This window comes from Musca domestica, unplaced genomic scaffold, assembly GCF_030504385.1.
Source record: "Musca domestica strain aabys unplaced genomic scaffold, Musca_domestica.polishedcontigs.V.1.1 20, whole genome shotgun sequence".
Lineage (NCBI taxonomy): Eukaryota > Metazoa > Arthropoda > Insecta > Diptera > Muscidae > Musca > Musca domestica.
Genome location: NW_026712250.1, coordinates 298943 through 326356, shown reverse-complemented (window position 1 = coordinate 326356; position 27414 = coordinate 298943). Strand labels below are relative to the sequence as shown.

General features: G+C 38.1%; 8 protein-coding genes across 12 annotated transcripts; 5 read left to right on the top strand and 3 right to left on the bottom strand.

The window, feature by feature from the left end:
• Positions 1-38: 38 nt before the first annotated feature.
• On the bottom strand, positions 39-2024 carry LOC131802292 (cytochrome P450 4d2-like). The gene is made up of 4 exons (XM_059122279.1): positions 1642-2024; positions 1116-1575; positions 478-1046; positions 39-406 (listed from the first exon to the last, which is right to left on the bottom strand). Exons 1-4 carry the CDS (start codon positions 1802-1804, stop codon positions 63-65), a joined length of 1536 nt encoding a protein of 511 aa, XP_058978262.1. The 5' UTR covers positions 1805-2024; the 3' UTR covers positions 39-62.
• Positions 2025-2565: 541 nt separating this feature from the next.
• LOC101897841 (cytochrome P450 4d2) lies at positions 2566-5017 on the top strand. The gene is made up of 6 exons (XM_005177251.4): positions 2566-2971; positions 3049-3435; positions 3504-3573; positions 3625-3815; positions 3874-4272; positions 4344-5017. The coding sequence occupies exons 1-6, from the start codon at positions 2809-2811 to the stop codon at positions 4688-4690; spliced, it is 1557 nt and encodes a 518-aa protein (XP_005177308.2). The 5' UTR covers positions 2566-2808; the 3' UTR covers positions 4691-5017.
• A 737-nt stretch (positions 5018-5754) lies between these two features.
• LOC131802293 (probable cytochrome P450 4d14) lies at positions 5755-7674 on the top strand. Its single transcript, XM_059122280.1, has 5 exons — positions 5755-5994; positions 6062-6518; positions 6581-6777; positions 6877-7239; positions 7302-7674. Exons 1-5 carry the CDS (start codon positions 5832-5834, stop codon positions 7640-7642), a joined length of 1521 nt encoding a protein of 506 aa, XP_058978263.1. The 5' UTR covers positions 5755-5831; the 3' UTR covers positions 7643-7674.
• A 1045-nt stretch (positions 7675-8719) lies between these two features.
• On the top strand, positions 8720-13651 carry LOC101897033 (probable cytochrome P450 4d14). Of its 2 annotated transcripts, XM_020040137.2 has the most exons (6): positions 8720-8883; positions 8943-9133; positions 9205-9661; positions 9724-9923; positions 10047-10418; positions 10487-13651. In XM_020040137.2, exons 2-6 carry the CDS (start codon positions 8968-8970, stop codon positions 10822-10824), a joined length of 1533 nt encoding a protein of 510 aa, XP_019895696.2. In that variant the 5' UTR covers positions 8720-8883; positions 8943-8967; the 3' UTR covers positions 10825-13651. The 2 variants fall into 2 exon arrangements, with proteins under 2 accessions (XP_019895696.2, XP_005177401.2); XM_005177344.4 differs by lacking the exon at positions 8720-8883 and having other exon boundaries at positions 8906-9133.
• Positions 13652-15207: 1556 nt separating this feature from the next.
• On the bottom strand, positions 15208-15753 carry LOC101897150 (uncharacterized). Its single transcript, XM_059122283.1, has 2 exons — positions 15576-15753; positions 15208-15493 (listed from the first exon to the last, which is right to left on the bottom strand). Exons 1-2 carry the CDS (start codon positions 15633-15635, stop codon positions 15257-15259), a joined length of 297 nt encoding a protein of 98 aa, XP_058978266.1. The 5' UTR covers positions 15636-15753; the 3' UTR covers positions 15208-15256.
• A 581-nt stretch (positions 15754-16334) lies between these two features.
• LOC101897496 (mediator of RNA polymerase II transcription subunit 22) lies at positions 16335-18405 on the top strand. The gene is made up of 3 exons (XM_005177249.4): positions 16335-16704; positions 17987-18088; positions 18141-18405. Exons 1-3 carry the CDS (start codon positions 16602-16604, stop codon positions 18356-18358), a joined length of 423 nt encoding a protein of 140 aa, XP_005177306.1. The 5' UTR covers positions 16335-16601; the 3' UTR covers positions 18359-18405.
• On the bottom strand, positions 17066-17902 carry LOC101897330 (ADP-ribosylation factor 1). Its single transcript, XM_005177248.4, has one exon. It carries the CDS (start codon positions 17725-17727, stop codon positions 17188-17190), a length of 540 nt encoding a protein of 179 aa, XP_005177305.1. The 5' UTR covers positions 17728-17902; the 3' UTR covers positions 17066-17187.
• Positions 18406-20208: 1803 nt separating the features above from the next.
• LOC101896737 (small ribosomal subunit protein uS12m) lies at positions 20209-26974 on the top strand. Of its 4 annotated transcripts, XM_020040135.2 has the most exons (4): positions 20283-20363; positions 20439-20511; positions 21166-21216; positions 26572-26974. In XM_020040135.2, exons 3-4 carry the CDS (start codon positions 21186-21188, stop codon positions 26934-26936), a joined length of 396 nt encoding a protein of 131 aa, XP_019895694.2. In that variant the 5' UTR covers positions 20283-20363; positions 20439-20511; positions 21166-21185; the 3' UTR covers positions 26937-26974. The 4 variants fall into 4 exon arrangements, with proteins under 4 accessions (XP_005177301.2, XP_019895694.2, XP_005177302.2 ...); XM_005177244.4 differs by lacking the exon at positions 21166-21216 and having other exon boundaries at positions 20209-20363; XM_005177245.4 differs by lacking the exons at positions 20283-20363; positions 20439-20511; positions 21166-21216 and adding an exon at positions 21433-21463.
• The last annotated feature ends 440 nt before the right edge of the window (positions 26975-27414 follow it).

Below are 27414 nucleotides of genomic sequence, written 5' to 3'. Positions count from 1 at the left end.
ACAATAGTACATAGTTTGTTCGAAACACAACAGAGAAATGTAAAAATTTAAAAACAAATGCTTTATTGAAATGCGTTTCTTGCTCTGAGACCCATCTGAGTACCGGTCGTCGAACGTAGAATTAAACTCAGCGACGGTATTACGTCTGGCCCAATCGGGAGGAGTTCAAAGTGTCGCAATATTTTACTTATGACACTTTTCATCTCCAGCATGGCATACTTTTGCCCAATACAGTTACGTGGCCCGGCACTAAACGGAGTATAGGCAAAGGGGTAGATATCTTCGGCGTTTTCGGCAAAGAAACGCTCCGGTCTAAATTCATTGGCGTCTTGGAAATAGTCAGGATCTCGCAGAACTACAAATAGTGGAATATTGAAATGACAGTTGCCGGGAATAACAACACCATCTGAAAGGGAAAGGAAAGTGAAAGGAAAGTGGTCATTCGCGTTCATATTTTAGCCATCGGGCGGGTCCTACTCAAATCGGTATCCTCTGCAAAATATCTGCCGATGATTGGCACTGGCGGATACAGACGCATGGATTCCTTTATGACACACTCCATGTAACGCAGATCCTGCAGTTGGCGGTATGTGGGAGCAGTGTTCGCATCTGTCCCAATTACATCTGCGATCTCTTCCAGAAGTTTGCTCTGCACTTCGGGGTGACGGGATATAAGATACAGTGCAAACGACGTGCCACTGGTGGTGGTGTCATGACCCTCAAACATAAATGTCTCCACCTCCTCTCGAATGTCTTCGTTGCTAAGAGGCCTACCCTCGACCGTAGCCCGAAGTAATATGTCCAGCAATGCCATGTGCTGTTTACTTCCCTTGGTGAAGGTTTCTTCCTCATCGGATGGTGGCTGGTCCACACTAATTATGTCCTCCAGAGCTTCTCGCCGTTTCTCAATCACATTTTTGGTGAAGCTCTGCATTTCATTGATGTGCTTCATCATTCTGCGATAAATGGAGGGGGCAAAGATCTTGAAGAGGCTATCGGTGCGCCACAATGGTTTCCTCAAGCGGTCAGAGATTATTTTTGTCACACTGAAAACACACGCACACATCACCTAAATAGATGGTTTGTCCAGGAATGGTTCACCATGGCTGACTTACATTTTAACGGAATTCACATAGCCGATATCGGGATTTAGCTGGGCATCGACTTGGACCCCCATCGCGGTCTCTACAATGATGTCCAAGGCTGTTAAGCAAACGAAAGGAAACATATCCAATGGTGTATTCGGATCTCCGGCCTTCTCTCTCAATTTCTCGACCATGACATTGGTTTGACGATCAAATATCTCCACAAACTCCTCCAGGATTTTGAAATGGAAACTGGGCGTGATGATTTTACGTCGCGTGTGCCATTTCTTGCCCGTGCTCATGAGAAGACCGTCGCCCAGCCACAGGGACAACATGTCGTAGACATTGTTCTTCGTTATGTTGACGGGACTGCTCAGCAGGGTATCCAATATTTTTGGATCGGCGCAAAAAATCACCAGTTCGTGCAGTATCCAAGTGTAGAAGATTTTTCCATTTTCCCGAGAAAATTGTCGTATGCGATCGATGGAATCTAGGCGAAGGAGAAAAGATTACGTAAGTACCAGTCTGCTCTGGGGTTGACCATTGATTAGCCTACTTTCCGAAGTGGCGCCGATCATGTGCAACGCCCTGCCTACCAGGGGCAAATTGACACCTCCAGTAATTTTCGACCTTGTCAATACCTCATTGCGGTGCTTTTTGTTGAGGTAGTCCCAGATTAAAAGCAAAACAAATGCACCGATGAGAAGGGTCGCCCACATTTCTACGACTAGCTGTGGTCACTGATGCAAAAACAAATGTCTGTATGTGTGTGTGTGTGTGTGTGTTTGTGTGTGTAGCAATCTATTAATTAAAAACAAAAAAAAAACTTTTGAGGGGGAAGGGGTCGAGTTTATTTCCAGAGAACACGTCGACTTGTTATCGTCCGCAACCAAGTGCTTTGTTTGAAATCGCGACACTACTGACGGAGAACAACGCTCCATTCCACAGATAAGGAAATTCAGCTGCTGTCATGGGGAACTCAGAACAAGTTTGCAGTGAGAGCTTGAATGTTTATACGCGTTTCCCGTGTGATGCCAATCGAGAAATCGGGGAATTTTAAAATTCTCGGATTAGAGGTTGGAATTTGTGTTTTATGCCAAAATATAAATTTATGAAGGGGAAGTATTGAAAAAGGTGGTGAAGGCTTATTTTTCAATATCATATGTATTTTGGTATAAGGGGAAGAGATAGATAGATAGAGGAACTCCTTAAACTACAAATAGAGAGGTTTCATAGTTTGCGTTTTAAAGGACTAACGTTTAAGACCTTTCATGAGGCTTACAAATTTTTGAAGCTGAGGAAAAACAACTCAAAACAATTCAAATGTGTCCGCGTATTGTATATTTTCAGGCTATAAATAATCTTCAGATCTCGCCCCATCATTAGTAATGTTTGCATGTGATCAGCGGATTTAAGCTTTTGATTTCCTCCCAAATATTTTAGTGGCTCTTGAATGGGGAATTAGTAAAACCTTCAATGGTCAGAGGAATTGTGGCGATTTGTTGTGGGGACATAGAAGAGCTCAAGTTAATGTTCCATTCACGTTCCAATCTTCGACGGAATCCCTAATTCCTACTGTATCGATTGCCTCTAGCGTTTGGAGCGTGTGCATGAGAACCTGTGTGTGTTGGAAAATTGAAGGAGAGAGCGAGAGTAGAACACGAGAAGCTGTGAACCGAACAACACCGAATAGTGTCAACTGATAACTCCAACAGAGAAGAACATGCTGCTGGAGCTGACGTTGGCCATACTGGCCATTCTGATTGCTTGGGATTATCTGCACAAAAAACAAACAGACGCTTTCTTGGCAAAATCAAATATTAGTGGGCCGAAAGCGTTGCCCATCCTTGGCAATTCCTTGCGACTCAGAAACGTAAACACTGAAAGTGAGTACCGTCGTCCATCAGGACGTATCATCCCACACGAACTTATGTTGGTGTTGTGTGCGTGTATCATTTTCCAGACATAGAGGCAGTCTTGAAGGAGAACACGGCCACGTATGGCAAGATCTATCGTTTCTGGGTTTTCAATCAAATGCATTTGCGGGTAACTGATCCCAAGCTTTGCGAGGCCCTTTTGAGCAGCCAGCACCAGATAACCAAGAGCAGCTTCTATGAATTTTTGATCGACTGGTTGGGTCGTGGGCTGCTGCTGAGCAATGGCAAGAAGTGGCATACGCGCCGCAAGATTATAACACCAGCTTTTCACTTCAAGATTCTGGAACAATTCGTCGAGGTGTTCGATCAGCAAAGTACCGTTATGGCAAAGAATTTGCTCGCTCAGGCCGATGGTCAAACTGCCATTGACATGTTTCCAGTTGTGTGTCGCATGGCCCTAGACACCATATCGGGTAAGGGATTCTCCACGGTTTGGCAATGTAGCTTCTTAAGGGACTTTCGATTCATTCATTCATTTTAGAAACGGCAATGGGTGTTAAGGTTCACGCCCAAGAAAACCAGGAGTTTGAATATGTGAAAGCGTTAAATTAGTAAGTAAGGCCTGTGATATGTTCTCGTATGTGAACGAATTCCTCTTTCAGCGTATCGACGGTAATGTCCAAACGCTTTGTTAATCCATCGCAAAGAACGTCGTTCCTCTTCAAACTCACCTCGCCAAAGGTGTACAGGGAAACGCAGCGTTGCATTGGCGTCATGCACAGGTTCACAACCCAGGTAATCGAAAAGCGGAGACAAGCCTTGGAAAAGTCAATGAGGGAGGCCAGCAACAAAGGTAAATGCATTGCATGCGACTAAATCTGATACTGGGGATTAACGAAGAACTTTTGTAGCTGACCCTCCTTCCGAGGAGGAGGACGAAGACGAGTACGAGCACTATGGCCGAAAGCAACGCATGGCTTTTCTCGACATACTCTTGCAATCTACCGTTGACGGAGAACCGTTGAGCAATGAAGACATCCGCGAAGAGGTGGACACATTCATGTTTGAGGGCCACGACACCACCACTAGCGGCATATCGTTTGCCTTGTACCTCATTGCCAGGCATCCGGAAGTACAGGCTCGTCTATTCGAGGAAATTTGCCAAATCGTTGGACAAGATCCCGACAAAGTTTTGTCCTATCGGGATCTACAGGATATGAAATATCTGGAATGTGTGATCAAGGAATCGCTAAGACTTTTTCCTCCCGTACCTGCTATTGGCCGAGAAATTACAGAGGATGTCCAATTGGGTAATTACGATAGGCACATCCCTCAACACAGGTCCCCCTTCTTATCAATTCCCTCGACTTTCCCCTTGCAGGTGATGTGACTTTGCCGGCCAACACGAATGTCGTTTTGTCGTTTTCACTAATTATGCGCAATCCCGACTACTTTCCCGAGCCGGATGCATTTAGGCCGGATCGCTTCTTTGGCGATGGTGATTCCAAATCGCACGTGAACCCATTCTTGTACACACCATTCTCTGCTGGACCCCGCAACTGTATTGGCCAACGCTTCGCCATGCTGGAAATGAAATCGGTAATCACGAAAATGTTGCTCCATTTCGAGCTGCTGCCCTTGGGACCCGAGGTGCAACGGTTGACAACAATAGTCTTACGTTCGAAAACAGGAGCACACATTGGACTTCGGCCCCGTTGTGCCAAGTGAAATTCCCGTTTCGAATTCTCTCCGTTTAGAGGGTTATACGACCGCCACCGAAATCTAATCTTCACGAATGAAAGCTATTGAACATTGTTCGTTCCCCTCTACGCTCGCGAGTATCATTCATATCTTGCTTGTCATGCTGACCAGAATTTTTGTTAAACTTATCATCACCGCAGGCGTTACGCGCCAACAGCCGAATAAGCATTGCTCAGCGTTTTGCAAACAGAAACATTAATATGTACTAATAATCATTACCATGCACATTTGCAAAAAGGTGAAAGTAGAAATAAATGTTGAGACCAACAACAAAATGCGTAATTATTTATGTAGCAAGGATATGAAATAAAAAAGAAACGTTTCGGACTAGAGTTAGCATCAAGACATCAAAAGTTATTCTGCATGGAATCCTTGAGAAAGAAAGAAATGCTATAAAATTCAGAAGTTTTGCGACACATTGATCGATTTGTGTAACAAGTTGAGTGCTACCCAAAGGCCAATGGCCTACCTTTGGACTAAAATTTCGAGGAGTTACAACATCGTGGACAAAACATTCTCAGAACACTCTCTCTCTCTCTCTCTCTGTAGAGCATTTAGAGTGGGATATTTTTCGATAAAAATTATTTCTTATCTTCGGAGTTTTATTTCAAAAAAATATAAGAAAATGCCTTGGAAAATAAAAACTATTAATATTTTGTCACTAAATCGATTAACTCTGCAGGGTAATTCACCTAGCATCGAGGGATAGATGATTTACAATTCAAAGTAATTTTGAAAAATCCTAAAATATCCCTATCACGACAATTCACCGAATATAGTGTTATTTTTGTTTCCAGTGTCTTGTGAGAACCACAACGTTCTCACAAATGCGCATCGGCATGGTAGTTCTTTGGAATGACTTTCTTCGAAGCCTCTCATACGTTAGGGCCATTCACCGCATTGATGTTTGATTTGGATTTCAAATATTTTTGTTGTTATTTATTCTATTTTTGTATTGGAAAAGATAACATCCATGACACACACTATGGGGCTTGATAACGATAATCGGAAAGCCAATTTCACATTGAAACAAGTGTGACCATGGTTAGAACAGAAACATTATTCGATCGGAGAAGACATAAAACAACTGGGTCGCACTTTGATCAAAATGATAATTGAAGTGGTTGTGGGTTTGTTTACGTGCCTCCTGGTGTGGGATTACTTTTACCGGAAACCATTCGAGGATTTGTACAAGCAGTCGGGCATTAAGGGCCCCAAATATTTGCCATTCATAGGCAACGTGCTGCTGGCTTTGAAGAACGACACTTCTAGTGAGTGAAAATGATGGCCACCCGGCCACGCGGCCACCTTACACTAATGCTAACGTCCAAATTACAGATGTCTTTGAGATGCTGAATAACTTGTGCAAGGACTACGGAAAAGTTGTCAAAATATGGGTATTTGGCGATGCTGTGCTCTTCGTCCGGGATGCCAAGTTCTTTGAAAGTATTCTCAGCAGTCAGCAGGTGATCAAGAAGAACCGGCTGTATGCACTGCTGGCCAGTTGGCTGGGTGATGGTTTGCTGCTCAGCAGTGGCTCGAAGTGGCACTCGAGACGCAAGATAATAACGCCCACGTTCCATTTCAAAATTTTGGAGGAATTCGTAGAGGTCTTTGACCAGCAGAGCAGTGTACTGGTTAAGCGACTGAGGTCAAAAGCCGATGGCAAGACCGTATTGAATATGTTCCCCATAATCTGCCTCACAGCCTTGGACATCATTGCGGAGACGGCCATGGGTGTACAAATCAATGCCCAAGCAAATCCAGACTTCCCCTATGCCAAGGCATTGACAAGGTAAGCGTGAGAACGACGACAAGGGAGATTAGCGCTTTACCAATTTTCCTACTTTGCCATAGCGTTGCCGACATAATAGCTACGCGCTTTGTAAGACCCACCCAAAGCTTTGATCTGCCATTCAAACTCTTTGCCAACAAATCGTATCGCAAGATGATGAGGGACATCAAATTGATGCAGGAGTTCACGGACAAGGTTATCGTTGAGAGGAGGACACGCCTAGAGGAATCTATTAAGAATGGAACCTTCAACTCAGAAAGTATGTTGGACCAACTCAATTCTCCGCTAACAATGGACGTTGCCTTTCGAGGCCGTTGAGCACGTAGTTCACTTTTAACATTCCCCACTTTCTTTGTAGCCAACGAAATGGGTATCAAGAAGCGAATGGCTTTCTTGGATGTACTACTGCAATCCACCGTCAACAACAAGCCCCTGACCAACGAAGATATCCGAGAAGAGGTCGACACATTTATGTTCGAAGGTCACGACACAACCACCAGTGGTATCTCGCACACCCTGTACCTCTTAGCCCGCCATCCCCAAGTCCAGCAAAAGGTATTCGAGGAAATCCTAGAAGTTATAGGCAGCGATAAGGACAAACCCGTGAGTATGAGAGAACTGCAGGAACTAAAATATCTGGATGCAGTGATCAAAGAAAGTTTGCGCATGTACCCGCCGGTCCCCATGATTGGTCGTGTCACCGAGCACGAAGTGAAGCTAGGTACGGCCGGTTTCCATGTTTGTTTCTCACAAAACATAATAATAATTATCCTCCATCTGCAGATGGCAAAACCCTTCCGGCAAATGTTCAAGTGAATATCCTGATCTATGCTGCTTGCCGGGATCCCGACTACTTCCCCAATCCAGACTCATTCGAACCAGAGCGCTTCATTGGCGAAAGCAGTTCGGAAAAGTACAATCCCTTTTCCTATGTGCCCTTCTCAGCGGGGCCCCGCAACTGCATTGGTCAAAAGTTCGCCGTGTTGGAGATGAAGAGCACCATCAGTAAAATGCTACGCCATTACGAGCTGTTACCCTTGGGAGATGACGTACTACCGGTTATGAATCTAATTTTACGTTCTGCAACAGGAATAAATTTAGGCCTGAAACCACGAGAGTATTAGAACAATTAATAAAACAAAACAAAAAGGAAAAGAAACGAAATTAATGTTTTTTTTTAATTTTTAATTTGGTACAGATACCATTACCAGTATCTGGAAAATAGTTGGATTCTTATAGTTCCGAAAATGTAAACATTCACATCATCCGGTTTAGATCTCCATTGACTTGAAATTGACAACAGATCAGAATTTTCTGAAGAGCAAAAACCATATTTTTTGGCGACTCATCTTAATTTTGACCATTGCGATATTAAATGATATTTTTTGATCAAAGCACCCATTACATTTTATCTACCTTCAACTTATTTTTTTCTAATGGACCAGAGAGTCTCTGAGTGGAAAATTACCCTGAAAGTTAACCATGACTAGATAAGACACTGACCCAATTTCAGGGATTTGTTTTTTTCGGGACGCGGCATGCATGGTACAACAAAAATTCTTCTACCTTGGCATCTGAAATGAGAACACTCAACCACATGATTTCCGAACCAATTGATTTCTGCTGACAATGAACTTGTAACTCCAAGTGGAATTACTCATTATTATATCGACTCTAAAAAAAACAATAAATTAACATTTTCGGAAGCGCGGTTCTAAGGAAATCCAGTATTGAAAAACCTGTTTACCCACCGAAATGCAAAAAAACGATCCGCTATGGTGATCGAACTTTTCCTTATCTTAATCAACAAAAAACTGCCGGTAATTTTTTAGCTTCCACACGACATTGCGATTAACATAGGCTTGTGTCGGACAGCTTGTTTTCGTTCAAATCACAAATACAACAACAAACAGTGTGGATAACCCAGAGCAATGACTGCACTGCCACAGTTAATTGCTAACACGAAAGTTTTGTTGTTCTAAATAAAAATATGTTATGGTGTCAAGGTGAGAAGTGCACTTGGAAAAATATGGATGAGGTCAACAGGCTCCCAACACTTTTTCATTCAAAATCTATGGGAATCCATTGATACCCTATACTTTGTGTCCTAAGGCTTTTTAATGCAAGTGATGTCCTTTTAGTGCTGACAGCTATGGTTTCATGGCACCGACCACACCATATTAACCCATATCGTAAACACTCTTCTCAGATCTTCTGAGATTTAATCCAACATTGTTCGCAATGAAACACCCAACACTTCCACCAGTAGGGTGTTTCGTATTCGCTTCAACGAGGTCAACTTCATTGATTGAAAACATTTGTTTCATTACACTTTTGCTACGAGCGCCAATGATTTAAATGCCTGGTAGGTAATGAATTCAGTTTCCAAACATAATCGATCGCATCAAATACAATTTCGCTCAGATCGTTTTGAAATCAACATCGCAGAATGTTAACGCTCGTTGCAGTCGCCTGCCTTGCGTGCCTCCTGGTTTGGGACTATTTCCTAAAACGGCGGAGGAATCGAGTCCTTAACGAATCCGGCATACGAGGTCCTACATCGATAGTACCCGTCATTGGAGATTCCTGGGTAGCATTGGGAAACAACACTTCAAGTAAAGAATATATGCGTAAAAAATTGCAAAAGAAAAAAAAACTATTTTCATTTCATTTCGCTCATTTTAAGACGTTTTCAATTTGTTTGCGACCCTGGGTCAAAAATATGGCAAAGTCTTTCGCGTGTGGTTATTCAATGAACTGATGCTGGTAACTAAAGATGTCAAATTTTTTGAGACTATTTTGAGTAGCCAAGGATTCATTTCGAAAGCCTTTATTTACGACATGCTTTCGCCGTGGCTAGGCGACGGCCTGTTACTTAGTTCGGGCTCAAAATGGCACAGTCGACGCAAAATGTTGACCCCCACATACCATTTTAAAATACTGGAGCAATTCGTAGAGGTGTTCGATCAACAGAGTCGGGTTTTGGTTAAACGGCTATACAACGTGGCCGATGGCAAGACGGCACTTGATATGTTTCCAGTCATCTGTCTTACGGCCCTCGACATTATAACCGAAACAGCTAAGGGTGTCAAGGTCAATGCTCAAGATCATCCCGAATTCCCCTATGCCAAGTCGGTAAAAGAGTAAGTTTGAATGCCCGCATACAGATAATCATCTCATAATGAATGTTATTCAAATTCTCAAGTGCAACAAATGTGATTGCCACAAGGGCCATGAAACCGGTTCAATACTTCCAACTCGGATTTCTACTGACAGCCTTTCCCTCGTATCTGAAACTTAGGAAGAGCATACAAGTCATGCATGAATTTACGGACAAAGTAATTGCTGATAGAAAACGCAAACTGGAGTCAGGTTTCAATAGTAAAGCGGGGCCATTACCGTCCGGTGAGTGAGCTAACATTGTCAATTAAAACAAAACAAAAACCATATTGCATCCGGTTGGCGATTTCCTCAAATCATTTCATCGTGATTTTGAACAGTCATAACCTATACATGTTTCCATTTTAGCGGACATCGTGGATGATATTGGACAGAAAAAACGCATGACGTTTCTGGATGTCCTCCTGCAATCGAACATCAATGGACGTCCCTTGACGCACGAGGAAATACGTGAAGAGGTCGACACATTTATGTTCGAGGGCCATGACACCACGACCAGTGGCATATCACACTGTTTATACCTATTATCACGTCATCCGCACATACAGCAGAAAGTCCTACAGGAAATCTCCGATGTTATGGGAGAGAATGTAGAGAAGAGAATAACTATGAGAGAATTGCAAGATTTGAAGTACTTAGAGGCTGTTATCAAGGAGACTTTACGTTTATATCCTTCAGTGCCAATAATCGCACGCTATACCGACAAGGACGTGGAAGTGGGTAAGTACTTAAACCCGATCTCCTTAATTAATTATGTGTATTAAATGGGAAATGGAACTAATTGACAGATGGACAAATTATACCGGCCAAGAGCACGGTCACTCTATTGGTATATGCCCTCGCCAGAGATCCCGACATATTTCCAAATCCCGATGAATTCATTCCAGATCGCTTCTTCAGTTACCAGGCTGAGAAATACAATCCATTTGCATATACGCCATTTTCGGCCGGACCCCGCAATTGCATTGGCCAAAAGTTTGCAATTCTGGAAATGAAGACAACAATATCGATGATACTGCGACAATTTGAGCTCTTGCCCCTTGGGGCGGAAGTGGTGCCTCAGATGAATATGATTCTACGCTCGGCTACTGGCATTAACTTGGGCCTTAGGCCACGCATCAAATAATAGTCATGCAATAATAAAAATATATCATAAGATAGTAATATCTTGGAAGTTTAGTTTTTCATTAATTATTTTTTATTATATTTTAGAGGTCATCGGTCAGAAATTTACTGTACAAAATACTTTGTACATACTTTTGAGTGCGGCTGAGGCGCTGGGAAAATCTAACCATTAAAAATAAATATTTAAAAATTGTCAATTTCCCAGTGGTCATAAAATATCACATGTGTACAATTCAGTGATCTTGTGCGCTGTCGCATACGATAATGTGTAGGATAATAAAGGTCATAACCCACACACACAGATATTGATGCGCCAGTAGGTAGCCAAGATCACTTGAATGAAGGGACACGCAGCCATGTAATGTTTCCTTTTAAATCTAATAATAGATAAGAACAATTGTGTGGCTGCGACTAGGTTAAGTTAGATTAGTTTCAGTAGTACGTAAGGAACATATTTTAAAAATAAAATTAGAATTGAACCAACAGCCACACGATACGGTTGTGTTTTCTCTTCTCCCGCTAACATATGGTCAATCGAGCCTTCACTTTTTTATAAAGTGGAAATAACTAGCGGCCGTAAAAAAATTGTAGGAGTTTTCCCCCACCAGTGGTAAGAGACTCACTACAAGCAGAAATAGATATTCTCCAGAAATAGAGGAGAATTTCTACAAAAAACAAAGTCCGTTAAGGCATTTTAAATATAAGACCATAGGGGCATTTTGAAATAGCCGAAGGGACTAATTTGAAAAAAAAAAAGCCATAGGGGCAAAAATAAAGCGAAAAGAGGACAACAAAAGTCCCAAAAAAAAAAAATATATATATACATAAAAATAAATTTTGAAAAGAGGACATCAATTAGTCCAAGTTAAAACTCAAAAAGAATTCCGAAAAAAAAAAAAAAAAAAATGGATCAAGAAGCAAAATTTTTGGTCTTGGCTGACTATTTCTGCACAACATTGGCATCGGCGACTCAATTTAAAAAAATTCGTAACGTGAACAAGTATAAGATTCTTGTTGAAAACACGTATTACGTTTTACAACAAACGTTGAAAAGTTTTAAAAAGTACATTCCTCAGAGAATCCAGGAAAGTTCAGTAGCAGTGGATAAATGCCTTGTGTTAGCGCATAAATTAATGGCGACGAGAACACGAGGTTGCAAGTTGAATGGAGATACTGCACAAGCGGAAATTGAAGAATGCTTAAAACCACCAGGACCCTGGAGAATTGAACTGGAGTACTATTTCCTTAATCCGGAGGAAGTAGCAATGGAAGCTGAGGAGTGTGCAAATATTGTATTTCCCACCTTTGGGCTGACAACAGAGCAGAGGCCCTCGAAGACCACAAGTTGTGGAAAAGATGCAAAGGGTGATATTACATGCCCTTTGGATGATAAAAGAGAAGCGGAATATTGTATTGGTGATCGAGACACTCTTGAAATGGCTAGAAGATATTGGCTATTTTATCCACATGATTGCGAATGTGACTGGTGTGTTTTTGTTGCAGCTCGAAACTTTGAGGATATGAATATATTCCCGCCGGCAAGTCCTAACTCGGAGGAAAAAGTTAGAGCTCTTACCCAAAATAATGAAGAGGGAAGACTCAATACTGCATCACAATTAGCCGAATCAGCTTCCCGAATCAAAATATTAGAAGATGGCCTGAAAACCGCTAATGATGAAAAACTGGGGCTTGAAGATTTGGTGCAGTCCTTGCTAACTAAATTTGAAAGAGACATACAGGCCATTGAAGAAAAAGCTCAAAAGCAACGGCGTGACCTGGAAAACCAAGTCCAAGATCTGGAAGCTAAGCTGGAACATCAAAAGAAAAAATTGGAAGCCATCGTAGAAAAACTCGACACATCAGAGGAAGTCAGCAGTGACAAAATGGACAAGCATGTACAAAAAGTGTCCTTGGACAATATGAATTTGAGAAGCCACAGGGAACAGAACCACCAACAAGAGAAGAGCAAAAAAAGAAATCCGGTGTATATTGGTACTTCTCTAAAAGACACGTTTGGCAAAGATAACGATAAATGCATCGAGGAAGCGGAGAAAAAAGAGCGCGACAAGGTAAAGAGGAATAGAATTAATAACAAACACCGGGAATCCTCATTGAAGCAACCGCGTATAAAATACATCAGCAATGACCTAACCTTGGATGCCCTACGAAAAAATGACTCCTTGGATGATCGCAGCCAGCAACTACCAAATCACAAGTCGCCAAAGAATTATAAAGCTTGGAAGTTAAAACCGGCAGATAAGGGTGGTGGTATTGGCGAGCGAGGCTGGATAGATAAGTGGAGCCGTTTCCTGCAAGCGGTTACCTAGGATAATTTATATAATATAATCATTTTCAAAGCTATATGTCTAAATATTTTTTATATAATCCTCTTCATGATCCATTTTTAAATACAGTCCACTAAAAATATACACATTTAAGCCGCCCGGGAGAATGTACAAAATACTTTGTACATACTTTTGAGTGCGGCTGAGGCGCTGGGAAAATCTAACCATTAAAAATAAATATTTAAAAATTGTCAATTTCCCAGTGGTCATAAAATATCACATGTGTACAATTCAGTGATCTTGTGCGCTGTCGCATACGATAATGTGTAGGATAATAAAGGTCATAACCCACACACACAGATATTGATGCGCCAGTAGGTAGCCAAGATCACTTGAATGAAGGGACACGCAGCCATGTAATGTTTCCTTTTAAATCTAATAATAGATAAGAACAATTGTGTGGCTGCGACTAGGTTAAGTTAGATTAGTTTCAGTAGTACGTAAGGAACATATTTTAAAAATAAAATTAGAATTGAATCAACAGCCAGACCATTCGGTCGTGTTTTCTCTTCTCCCGCTGACATTTACCAAAAACCATAATTGCTTGTACTTGATATCATCACTAAAGCCCTTTCTAACTAGATATAGAGCGAAAACTATAAAATAAATTAGATTTTACTGGCATCACGAGCTCTACACCGGCTTGTCCCAGTACTTAAAAAATACAAATAACATGGGACAGTCATGGCGATAACTTGAAACCTTGTTTACCTTGCATATTTTCCGTACGGCACAAATCAATTGAATTGGTAGTCTTTGCAATTCATATAAGCTCTCAATTACTAATTGGTAGTACTTAACAATAATATTACACTTTATAGCTAATATGGTGCAAATTGGCGTTTATTTTATCGGAACAAACTTTCTATATTCACAAAACATTCATAGAACCTTTTGAGTATAACTATAGAAGCTGGTAACAGTCGTAACCATGTTAATAGGTACGCAATTAAAAAAAAAGAATTCATTATCCCGTATTTTATGAAATAAATGAAATGGAATTAAAAATTTAGGGGAATATAGTAAAAAACCCGTATTGTAACAATTTACTTGCACATGAGGAGTAGGAGCTGACAAAGTTGTTCTCAGATGCTGCAGTTGTTCTCACTTTACGGCTTGCAGAAATTTGTTATCACAAATACAAAATTCAAATTCATATGACAACAAAAATTTTATCAATGAAAGACAACTGCATTGCGGCCTTGCTGCGCAACCTTGGAGCTACAGTGTGGCGTTGGGTATTTCTTGTTTTATATACACATATACAATATTCTCACAGGATCGCCTTCCGGCACTTCTACTTAAATGCTAACAAATGCGTGCGATTTACATTTTGAAGGCCTGCAAATTAAAAAAAATAAGGCGTTTTTACAATTTCGTTCTTGTTTTGTGGTCGGCCACTACACTTTGTAGCGCACCATTCGCATTCGAGAGTTAAATTATCAGAATCAATTTAGAATTTCTACGGTCGCCTCTTAATCTTCGGTGTAAAAAGCTTTGGAAAATGTTGCTTTGCATTTTGTGTGCCCTGGTATTCATATTAACGCATATTTTTTTGTTTTAGCTCCTAAGAAAACTAGCATTTTACTGAGTACTATAACTAATTGACCACGGATACTATCGAAATGAATTATGTTAAAGTTGAGTTAATTGGGAAATACCCGGTTATTCGAACGGAAAGTTCGGATACAAAATGGAAAAAATTACTTTGCCTTAATCAGGTTAAAAATTCCTACCATTTACAAAAAAATGATCCGAGCATAGCCCTTAAACTCAACTTGCTCCGAAATTTTAAATTTACGTCCTCTTTAGGTATGTCGACACTTTCGGCCGGACTAAATTTTCTCGTTACTTCCCTTAAAATTGTTATTAAACAAGGAGTAGGATACTTAATTTTCTATAATTGACCAGAAATAATATTTTTGGTTGTTTATTGGAACCACTCAATGCCCATTTTTATACAAGTAAATAGAATTATATTTGTTAAATACCATAGTCATGGGCCATGTATAGTTTTGGAGTTTTGGTAGTCACATCTATTACTTTCCAATAAACTGTGATCACAATATTTTATTTCGTTTATCTAAATTAATCCCATTTATAAAATTGTCCTGGCGTTGGCAAACGACTGGCGGCTGCCGGTTTAGCATCGCCAGCAATCTTTAGCTGTTCCTTTACCAAATCAACTGGTGGCGCTACAAGGCGACGTGGATCTCTTCCGTGATAGTAACAATCAGACCTCAGTACAGGGTAAGGGATTTCTGGTGGTGGTTGGGTGCGATCAGCCAGACCATCTTCAAAGCGAAGCGCTACTGTGTGTTCCCGCTGCAAAAAAAAGCAGGTGTTATCATCCTGGATCTTACATAACCAAAACGCAGCATCTACATAAAGTTCCATTTAAACTTACACCCAAAAGAAAGGCCCTTAAACGTTGCAGGAAGGGAGCAATGTCACGACGTGCAGCCATGATTATATATCGCTAAATATGTGGAAACAAATCAACTAATTGCAAATAGGACAAATTGTATAAACTGAGAAAATACCGTCAACCACACCGATGCCAGTAACTCACTGAATTTCACCGCCGTAAGAACCACAGACCAAAACGGAAACGCGTGATAAATATGAAAATCAAAACAAAAAATCGAAATGGTAAAGAAACCAGCTGATATGTTCACTACATGAGCGAAGGGATTAGATGCAAAAACAACGGTTCTCTGAAACACAAAATAAGAACATCTCGGTCGTCGAAATAATCTTAACTGGTTCACCTTTCTTATTGGGTAAATTTCCAGTACCTCTTTTTAAGCAAGTTGATTCTTGGACTACTGTGTATAACGCTATTTACTCGCCTTCAAATGTAGACAATTTTAGTAATCTTATTTTATTTCCCCTCGGCATCAAAACACAGCTAAAGTCTTCTTCCATCCTTGTGTTTCGACTTTAAGGTCATTTGCATTGTACTATTTAGTAGAAGAGCGACATCTAGTGAAAACTGTACAGATTATTACATTTGAATAAATATCTAAAATACAACTCTGATTTAAGCGAAATTGTTGTTTTGAAAGTAGAGTGTTAGATCCCTAACACCTTTTGGTATCAGCTGGTAACCTTTTCTTCCAATCACCCTTCTTCGTTGGCTATCAATTCATTTAGATTTTCACTGATTTCATTCGAGGCCAAGGCATAAATAAAATAATATGATATTAGTACTTGCTAAAAAAATACGACATAATTTGGTTGTGTTATGTATGTGGTGGGATGGCCCGCTCCGAAGTTAACAATAACAAAAAGGGTAAATGACGATTATATGAAAACGATAGTAGTGGTGCTATCAACACATTTGAATACCTCTTTATCTGGGTATGAAGAAGCATTGTTTGGTTCTACATTTCGCCAAATCTGTTAGACGCGCTTGCCTTTTCTCGGAAGGATGAATCCAAATCGCGCATTACCCCAATCCAAAGAGGCTTTATTGAAATCTTATCAAGTGCGGTTGAAAGATGATGTTAAAAGCATGCTTGAAAACTTTGAAGGTAAGAAAAAAGCTAGAAATACACATGTACGTGAGTTTCCTAAAAATTGAGGCGTTTATCAAAGTAGCCGTTGACTTGATTCCTAATTAAACAGTCAGCGATATTTAATAATCTCACATTTCCTAGTACTCAAACTGTCAAACATTTTGATGCGGACAGTCTACATGGATTTTGTGGCAACAGCCCTACAGTTGCCAGTATAATCCTTTAACTAGTATAAATAAAAAATTCCAAATCACCATTTGCAGTATCTAGTACTTTATAATTTCACCAGCCTTGGGGCGTCCTTAATTGATTGGGTTCGGAAGAGGGTGTGCCGCTAGTTATCTTTTACAACTGGAGTAATGCATATCAAAGACAATTTTTCTTATAAATATCGATTATACAGAGGCTTATTTATTAATCAAGTTTGCGTTTACATTAAAAATTAACTTAAGAATACATTTGCGAATGTCCATCATATGAATTCGGGTTAAGAATGCTTTATTTCTTCTCCAACATGTCCCTCAAGTAATCCAAACCTTCGTAGAGACCTTTTCCAGTTGTAGCCGTTGTGGCATGAACGTGCCAGTCTTGTTTAAGTGTATGCAATTCCAGTCGCTTCGTTAGGTCCGCACAGCTCAGAGCATTTGGTAAGTCTTGCTTGTTGGCAAATACTAGTAACACAGAATTGGCCAGCACCTCATTCGACATCATTCCGTGTAATTCTTCTTTTACGTCGTCCATACGCTGTACGTCTGATGAATCAACTACAAAAATGACAGCCGATGTGTTGGGGTAATAATGATTCCATAGATTTCTTATTTTCTTTTGGCCACCGATATCCCAAACTGTAAAACAAATGTTCTTATATTCGACTGTTTCAACGTTAAAGCCAATGGTAGGAATAGTTGAAATAACTTCGCCGATTTTGAGCTTGTATAGGATCGTGGTTTTGCCAGCACCGTCCAACCCCACCATTAGTATGCGCACATTTTGCTTGCTTAGGAAATTGTTGAGGAGATTTGAAATAAGCAAACCCATCTTCGTTCAAAATTGGTGATTATTCAAATATCAAATCTTTTAATTTGCTTTCTTTTGTTTTTTTCTTTGCTTTTGTAAATACTGCCACTTCTTAAATTTCTTTTCACAATCTCACGAATCTCTCCGTAAAGTTCTCTGACTGACGTGGTGGCAAACAGCTGAGACATGTCGCCATTTTATTCCTAGTGTCAATAGAACGATGAAAGAACTATACATACTGCAGGGATGGAAATTTTAAATTGTACGTTTTATCTTTCAGAAATTATAAAACTCGCTAGAGGTGAAGGCGACTCTCAAATATCGAAAACCACACAGTGTGAACAAGATACTTATGAAATGCAAGTCCGTGCAGCAAACATAGGTAAATTTCAACAAAAATAAAAAAAGATGTAAATAATAGTTCTTTTTTTCAGTGCGTGCGGGTGAATCTCTGATGAAGTTGGTTTCAGATATTAAACAGTATTTAATTTTAAATGACTTCCATTCAGTCAATGAGGCTATTGCTAATAACTCACAACTGTTTCGCACCACCCAGAGGGATTGTGACAAAAAATTAATGAAATTACGCGATGAGATGGCAATGGATTTGTATGATCTAGAGGAGGAGTACTATACGAGTATATTTAAATAGTACCTCAAGTATTCCAAAAGCTAATAAAATAACCGTTTTGATAGGAAGTTGAATGGTATTTTCATTATACCGTTGTTTTTTGTTTCTAAATTAACATTTACTTTATGTAAAAAGTGTTATTTACTGTGCACATATAAGTTGTGTTCCAGTACTTTTTTAGTAGTAAAACTAGCAGAAGAGAGAACAGTTCGAAATGTCATTCTCATTTAGGTTTGCTCAAAAAATAAGGGAACGGAAAATTAGCAGAAATGCGATAAAATGTCAAAATTCAAAATTCCAAAAGTAAACAGCCTAAATCGGACTGGTGAAACCTTACTGAAAATAGCACCAACATTTAAAAAATGAGTATTGGAGACGATTAGTTAAAATTAATAATTTATAATAATAATTAATAATCTGATTCCTCATTCAGCCAGTCCTCTTCACTGCTGGAATCATCCAAAAGTGAATACATCAGTTGCTCCATATTTTCTCTTTTTGTTTTTTGCACGACAAATATTAGTTTTTCCTTTAGTTTTCAAGTTGATCATTTTCTTTATTGAAATGTATCAATACATTTTTCAACCTTGTTAGCCCTGCCAATTAAATGTCAAATTTACAATATGCACATATCTGCTCGCCCAAATTCATGTAGCTAAAACAAGCAGAAATGTGCACCACTCAGCGCCATTTTTTTCTCGAGAGAGCTGCAAGTTTTGCTAGTTTTTGGAGTACGGGAACGCGTTGTAGCAGAATTAGTGCTAATTAGTACTAATTTGCAGGTTCTGGAACACAACTATAGTTATTGTTATGTCAAAAGAAGAAAATTGCAAAACTAGTAGATTCATGCAGGTTCCGGAACATAGCACTTGTTGCATATCTATTACGGTAGTTCTAACAACCGGTGTTATAAAAGTATGATCGGTTATATAATAACTTTTTTTACATTCTTCCAATCCTGGAACAGAGTTTTTATTGTAGCACGATTGCACTGTACCAGAACTGCGAGCAAGGACATTTAAAAAATTATAAAACTAGAAGATTTCATGGTACAATAAGGAGGTAGAACATCTTCGTAAAACTATAGAAATACAGCACTGATGTTACGGCCGCTTCCTGTCAGCATTATCCAAAATTCCGTGCAAAAAGTAGTTTTCATTTATTTAATAAATAATTTTATTTAATAAAGAAATTTATTTAATAAAGAAATACTCAGACTTGCTTTCAAAGTTTTGATTCAAAATCTTTTATCTGTCAATTCTACGACAAAACCGGGTAATATTTTTAATACGCGCCCGCCATACTGTTTATATATTTCTTCCAATCATTGATTTTGAAAATATTTTGTTTTTTTTTTTTCAAAACTATAAACACATACACAACATTGGCAGAAGTTGTTCACACTAAGAAAAAAATTGTTACCAGCTGGAAGCTCTACCTTACCTTTTTATTATGGTACAATGAAATAAAGGTAACCTCATTTCAAATTAGCATACCCAGCTCAGCATTTTCTGTAATTTACATTGTCAATTTTCAATGCATAAAAAACAGTTCCCATCTCTGATTTTGTGTGTATACAATGTATTTATGAATAAAGATTTTGACAAGGAGGTGATGTCAAATGTATGAATATGAAAAAAATTTAAAAATATAATTACATGTCTCTACCTTCTTAGTTCTATCATGGTGTATAACCTGTTCCGGAATTGTGAGAATGTAGAAGTTTTTATTACCATGACAGATTTTCCCTTTATGATATTGAAAATACTTGCAAAACTAGTAGTTTATTGCAGGTTCTGGAACAGAGCAATATCTGTAATCGTTATCGTGGTATCGATACCCTTTTAAGCCAGCTGATTCTTAGCTAAAAGACAGCTGTTTTCTAGACCAAAATGTGTTTCTAGTACCCCATAGACTTATTTTTTCGATCTTTTAGAGCCCTGCTGACCGAATTCGATTTTGTAGAAACCTTGTAGAAGTAGAAGATTTAGAAAAACTCGACTGAAAAACAAATTAATTTTGAGTGGTATGGTATTCTTTTCCATTTGTAATGACACAAACTTAATGGTAATCTGGATTTTTATTAATTTTTCACTAATAGAACCCACTACAAACCGCACCGATGAATTTTCTCAGGCAAACATTCAACGTTACGAAACAATTGACTACGCAAGGTAAATTTATAACAAACATCATGTTCTTAGTTGACATATCCTACATATCCTTCAGTAAATGGCTATATTGCGTCTAGTTTAAGAACAATCATGCACTCGAAATGTAAAATAGGATGAATGTTTCTAACCACTGAAGGCCCACAAAAACCTGCTTTGTTTCGTAAATGCTTTCTAAAGTCTCAAGGAGCTATAATATGAGGTCTGTAGCAAATTTGTTTCACAGACCCTCAGTGAACATTCGATATTTGAAATATACATTAGGGCAAATTCTTGGGAATATATATTATGGAAAATTCTTGTCAGGCGAAGTAAATAAGAAAGGTTTTTAACCAAATGAGAGATAATGCAGATAGGACAATATAGTTTAACTTCAGATCGGTACATTCATGGCACAATAAATAAAGGATAGTTCAATGAAACCTCAAACAATATATTCTTTTGGTGTCCCATTTCTATCGAAACATATGCGCAATTTGTGCATGTATTGTATTGCTTTGAATGTTTCCAACCTTTTTGGAGCATTTAAGGGATTTATAACAAACATTAAACATTGCAACAATAATACAATTACCTAATTATTAATATAATATTATTACCTAATTTTTTACACATCTTCGTGGGTTAGTTTGTTTTAATATTTAATTCTTTTTTAAGGTTAAAATTATAATGCACAGATGCTTTTGGGACCTTGGCCCTATGGGATAGGTAACTGTACATGTGGAAAAATAAAAAAGTGGCAAAATAAGAATTCATTAGAAGACATTGAAAATAATTCAATTCAAAACACAAAATGTAACTTTTTTTGCACATTGCTTCAAAACATGTAAACAAATTGTAATTTTGTCCAGCAAAGAACTAAGAGAATAATGATTGCATATGATTCCGGACTTTATCTTTCGCCATGAAGTAAAGAAAAAGCTTTCTATAAGCTCGTGCATGGCTAGGACTGTAGGTACAAAAATAACATTTATTCTCAAGTAAATTTGTAACAGAAAATATGCTTGTGTTTTTGCATACATTACATTTTGCATATGTATAGATTTATATGCATTTTGCAAGATTTAGCATGGAGTGCTTTAACGAGATCAATCGTCGATGTAGAACCATGTCTGGGAACGTACGATATTCTTAAAAAGATCGAGAAAAACGAGGCAACAAAAATATGTCACTCAATTCATTTATGTCAGGCTTAAATGTTCCATATCCAACAATTTGTCTATAACTAAAAAGCAATTTGGAGCTGACCGAAATATATGTTGAAGGATTATTGTTAAATATAATACAAAAACAATCCCCGAAAACTTTCCGATACATATCTGTTAGAATAAAAATGCTGAGCTTTCTAAAAGCATAGTTTCCCTCCTGTTCGATGTCCACACTTTTGACACGATTACATGGAACAAACTTTCTAAATTTTCTCGGTTACTTGCGTTTAGAATGATTTATTTCTCAGTCTAAAATAATATTCATATCATGTTAGAATCAGAAATTTTATATTAAAAAATATTTGTCCGATGTACATCGAAAAAGGCATTTAAGAAAACGAAATGTCGTATCGAATTTGACACTAATGTTAAAGTAGATTAAAATCCGATGAGCTTTTCTACTACGTTTAAGTAGTCTCAAAATAGTTAGACGAACGAAGTGGCACACAAAACAGTATTTAAGTATACCTTTGCGATTTTATACCCGTTATCCCAAATTCTCATTGAATGTATATAATAAAAATACTATTACGTACATTAACCTTTTTAGTACTTTGAATATATTTCCAAATGTGATTGACAAAAATATACGTTACAATGCTTTCATCTTCAAAGCAAAAGAAATTTCATTTCAACAAATCACAAATTGATTTATGTAAATATTTAACTGGCATATAACCATTCAAATAAATGTCAAATCATTCAGTTATTTTTGCATCCATATTCCCCGTGCCATCAAATGCATCTGTGTTTAAGGTTTTCTTTGCCATATGGATGTGTCGCACTTCAGGAGCATGTTGGGCAGACGCCAATCACAACCCAACAATTTCATTGGCGGCTGTAGACCGCAGGTGTTATTATTGATAAAAACGCCCTCTTCATATTTATCCTAGCTAAGGACATTAATTGGATGATGTGGCAAATTTTGAATTCGATCACTTCATAGTTATATTTTCAACCCCTTTAATGAAGTGCTAGTGAAGTCTGGGAGTTTTTATAAATAGTAGGATTGTGCTCTGCATACTTGTGTGTGAAAAAGAAAAAGATTGCGCGTAAAGTAACAAACAATTCATATATTTTTTAGAATAAAAAAAAATCATGACAATTACATATGACCGGTATTTAATATTTATATCAAGTACAACTAACCAGCACCCAACATACCAAAATGGCTCGAGAGTTATATTAAAATGAGCTTAAGGGCAATAAGCCTTAAGCTTGAGAAAATCTTTTTAATATATTCAAAAACAAAGAAGTTGAACCCTTTTATATAAGATTATGTATCGAACTCATTCTTGTAATAGCATTTAAAATTTAGTTTTGCCCCAGATGCTACTGCCTCCTGTGGTCTTAATACGTAGTAGTTTTCCCTTCCCTTATTTTTCCTAAATTCGCGGGACCCTGGTCTAACTGACAGTTTTTACAAAAACTTAAAACAAATTTGTCAATTTGAGCACGTTAAGCAGGGCTCCGCTTCTGATTTGAATCGATTTTAAATCGACCAGCTATTTCTGTAAATAAACCGAAACGTAACTCAAACCATTGTCAAAAAAACTTTTTAACCGAACCAACCGAGCATTTAAAAAAAATGATATGACAAACTGTTTTTCTACTATCATTCTAAAGCTGTATTGTCTTTTTATTTCTTTTCGGTTTGTTGAGTAAATTCGAATACAAAACTTTAGAAATGCTTTGTGTAAGAAAATTATGATATGACAACGGTATTCCTATCCCATTCTGAATATTTAAGTAAGTCCCTATAAAATTCACTTCATACAAAAACGTTTAAAAAGCAAACATATCGCCAGAAAATTGTGATACAGTACAGCCTAAAATTCAAATGATTCTCACACACAACAACAAATATGGAACTGCATAGTCTGATATACAAAATCGTTTGCTTGTGTGGCATAGTTGTCAAATTTGAATTTGTGCATCAGTTTGGCCAGGCCACCCATTGAGCGTATGGGAAATTTCAAATGGACGTAATCCTTTTCTGTGTGTTTGCCTTTTGCTATTGTTGTACCATATAGTGGTCATGGTCAAACACTGCACACGGAAAAGGGATGCAAATGGACAAAAGAAACTTGTGGAATTCTGACCACGCATTGCAATGAAAAACAATGCATACAAAAACACTGATTAAAATTGTGGCGTAGGTTGATGTATATTTTTTGACACCTCTATTGTGAGTATCGTCAACTATATTGGGATTAATAATGAGAATAATAAACGTTAGGTTAGTCATTGGTGGCATTTGTTATGTTTGCAACACCTGCATTCAAAATTCCTATTTGTCTTGCATAAATTGTGGACACGTTACAAATGAAAATTTTCAATTAAAATTTAAATTATGAATGCATTCAAAATTCTGAATTTTAATACGCATTTTCAAAAGAAATACTTTTTGGTAAAATCGGAAAGTTCGCCTGATCATTGTCTTTCATTCATTGTGAAACATATTTTCACTAGCGGAATTTAGTCGAACGGAGCAGTTCCTGCTTATTTCGTCCATCGAATTTAAATATATAAAAGTTAAGAGTACTTTAAAGGTAGATATCACAAATGCAATTTAAAACCAGTAATGAAAGTCTTAAAGTCGGGCGGGGCCGACTTTATGATACCCTACACCACTTTGCTAATTTAGTAGAGCTCCGCATAAGAATTAAAAGTTTTTATGGGAGTATTCAATCATACACGCTATGATTGTAATTGTAATTTAAAGTTCAAAGGACTAAATATGCCGAAGCATTTGTATCTTTTAAATTCGGACTTGTATTGCCCATTTGGTGCACAATTAATTTGAAATCGGATAAAGATATATATGGGTGCTATATCCAAATCGGAACCGATCTCGATAAAATTTGACAAAGATATTTCTGAGCTGTATTTGATATATTTTCCGGAATATCGTTGTTACGGAGTGAATATTACGGCTGTGGGTAACAAATATAACAAATCGGATGAACAGTATATATGGAAGCTATAGCTTTATCTGAACCGATTTTCACCAGATTTGACGTACTAGCTTCTAGACTCAGTTCGGTCGTAAGTGCCAAATTCCATCCCATTTGGACAAATATTAGACGTTTGGAGCAACAAATAAAGGTAAATCGGACGGAGTTATATATGGGAGCTATATCCAGTTCTGAATCGATCCCGATAAAAATTAAATGTATTTCTGAACTGTATTTGATATATTTCCCCAAATATTGTTGTTACAGATGGCATATTACGGCTGCGGAGGACAAAAATAACAAATCGGATGAACAATATATATAGGAGCTATAGCTATATCTGAACCGGTTTCGATTAAATTTGGCATACTTATTTTCAGGCCTAGTTTGGTTGTATGTGCAAAATTCCATACTATTCGGGCTGATATTACACGTTTGGTGTACAATAAAAGGTAAATCGGTCGAAGATATATATGGGAGCTATATCTAAATTTTGACCGATTATCTCCAATTTCAATAGGGTTCGTCTTTGGGTCAAACAAATGATTTGTGCAAAATTTCATCTGGATAGGGCAATAAATGCGAGCTGTACTTTGTTTACAAAAATACATGGACAGACGGACGAACGGACAGACAGACAGACGGACGGACATGCATAAATCGACTCAGAATGTGATTCTATGCAGATCATCAAAAGGAACTATGGATCCATCTCGTTTCTTTTTGCCTGTTACAAACAAATGCACAAAGACATAATACCCTGACCACTATCGCGTTTTTATGACTGGAATTTTGAGAAGATATTATCTCGGTCCTATGGAACAAAATTCAATTACATTTGGCGGCCATTATACATACATTTTTGTCGTGGCAATTTTTGGAAGCACGTGGGATATATACACATAGCACATCATTCGCCAAACAAAACTGCCGAGAGAAAGAGTTAAAGTGTGACCAACGCGTGTTAAAGTGGTGGTGCCTATTTTGGGGATGATATTCCTTTGGTGCAATGAGTAAATAAATTCTATACACACACAACACCCTCACAGATGTCCAATTCAAATACAGAATACCAAAGTACATAACTCGAATACATAACGGATTAATTTGGGTTATATCTACCCAAAACAAAAAAAATCAATGAAACTGCCATAAATTTTCACTCTTTCTGCAACAAATATTTATCTGTAAATAGGTTTCAAAGCAGCCGTTCTATCGACTCCAAGACACAGACATAAGCATTGAAATATGAAATGTGCATTTTCACTTGAATATGACGGCTATTGTTCCAGCCAAACTCACTCGATATGGCGTTCAGTAATTCCTTTTTTGAATTAATCTCTGTGAAAAATCTGCAGTCATTGCCGAGTGATAATGGTCAATGGGAAAACGCATTCTTCTCTCCATTTGCACGCATACGGTTTTTTATAATTACCACCAAATGACGTTGTCCTCAACACGGGCAGGATAGATTCCATGGCGTGATTGATAGACATTATTCTCGATAGTTCCCTTTGTGGCTTCTTGACAATGACATTTGCGATTGACCCTTTTCACATTGGCATACCCATGCTATGGTAAAGGCAACGTGGTTTCAGTGAAAATTGTCACTAATAATTGTTCGAAAAGCAGGCTTATCTTTTTTAAGTAAATAATTGCAATTTTGGAAAGGCCAAATGAATTTCGTTTAACCAAACTAGTATTTGCACATCTTTTCTGAGGTACAGTTTGCCAGGGATATCAGGACTGGATTTCTGCAACTTGTTCAGCAGGGGTGTGTACCTTTGAATGTCTTTTCAATTAGTATGTCATTTTTAGTACAACCGAAAATTTATGAAATAATGAACTGATCTTAAAAGTATAAAATGAAATGATGTTATTTTTGTGGTTTCTTTCAGTTTTCAATAACACCTCTCAGCAAATGAGGGAAATGGCATCTTTGTATCAGATGCATCGCACCGGACCCCACGTCAAAATACGCCCTCCACGTCAACCTTTAGATGGTAAACCCTTTGCCAAGGGTGTTGTCCTAAAGACACTCATCAAGAAACCAAAAAAGCCAAATTCAGCCAATCGGAAGTGTGTTCTGGTGCGATTGTCAACTGGAAAGGAAATGGTAGCGTATGTCCCCGGCATTGGTCACAACTTGCAGGAGCATAACATCGTTCTGTGTCGCGTGGGTCGAGTTCAAGATGTACCCGGTGTAAAATTAAAATGTGTCCGTGGAGTGTACGATTTGAATCATGTTATTAAAAATAAATAATAGAAAAATACAAAACAAAAACATTAAATTAAACAAAACAGTACTTGTCATTTGCTTAGCCGAAGAATATGAAAGCGCGCCGTGCGACATTAGCATCATAGTTATGTCTAAAAAATCAGGGATTATCTTTTCTCCTTGCCTGTGCTATTTTGTGTGCGTTTTTGTCCTGCTCTAACTTTAAGTCAACAGCGTCAACGTATTTTTGCATTGAAGTCTACCATTGTTGTTTTGTTGTGGTCCTCCCTCTTACAAGGAAATAATAACCAAACGGGATTTCGTTTGTGTTTTTACACTTTGGCATAATCTTTTGTGGTTAATCTATAATTTAATGCACTTTGCTTTGTTGTTTTCTTTCTTCGATATTTTTGCATGTTCATTATTCGTTGAATAAGAATTGCCAGTCCTACCAATTTGATGGCAAATTAGTTATTGTCTTTTTGCTTGTGTCAGGATTTACGTCTCGCCCATACGCCTATTT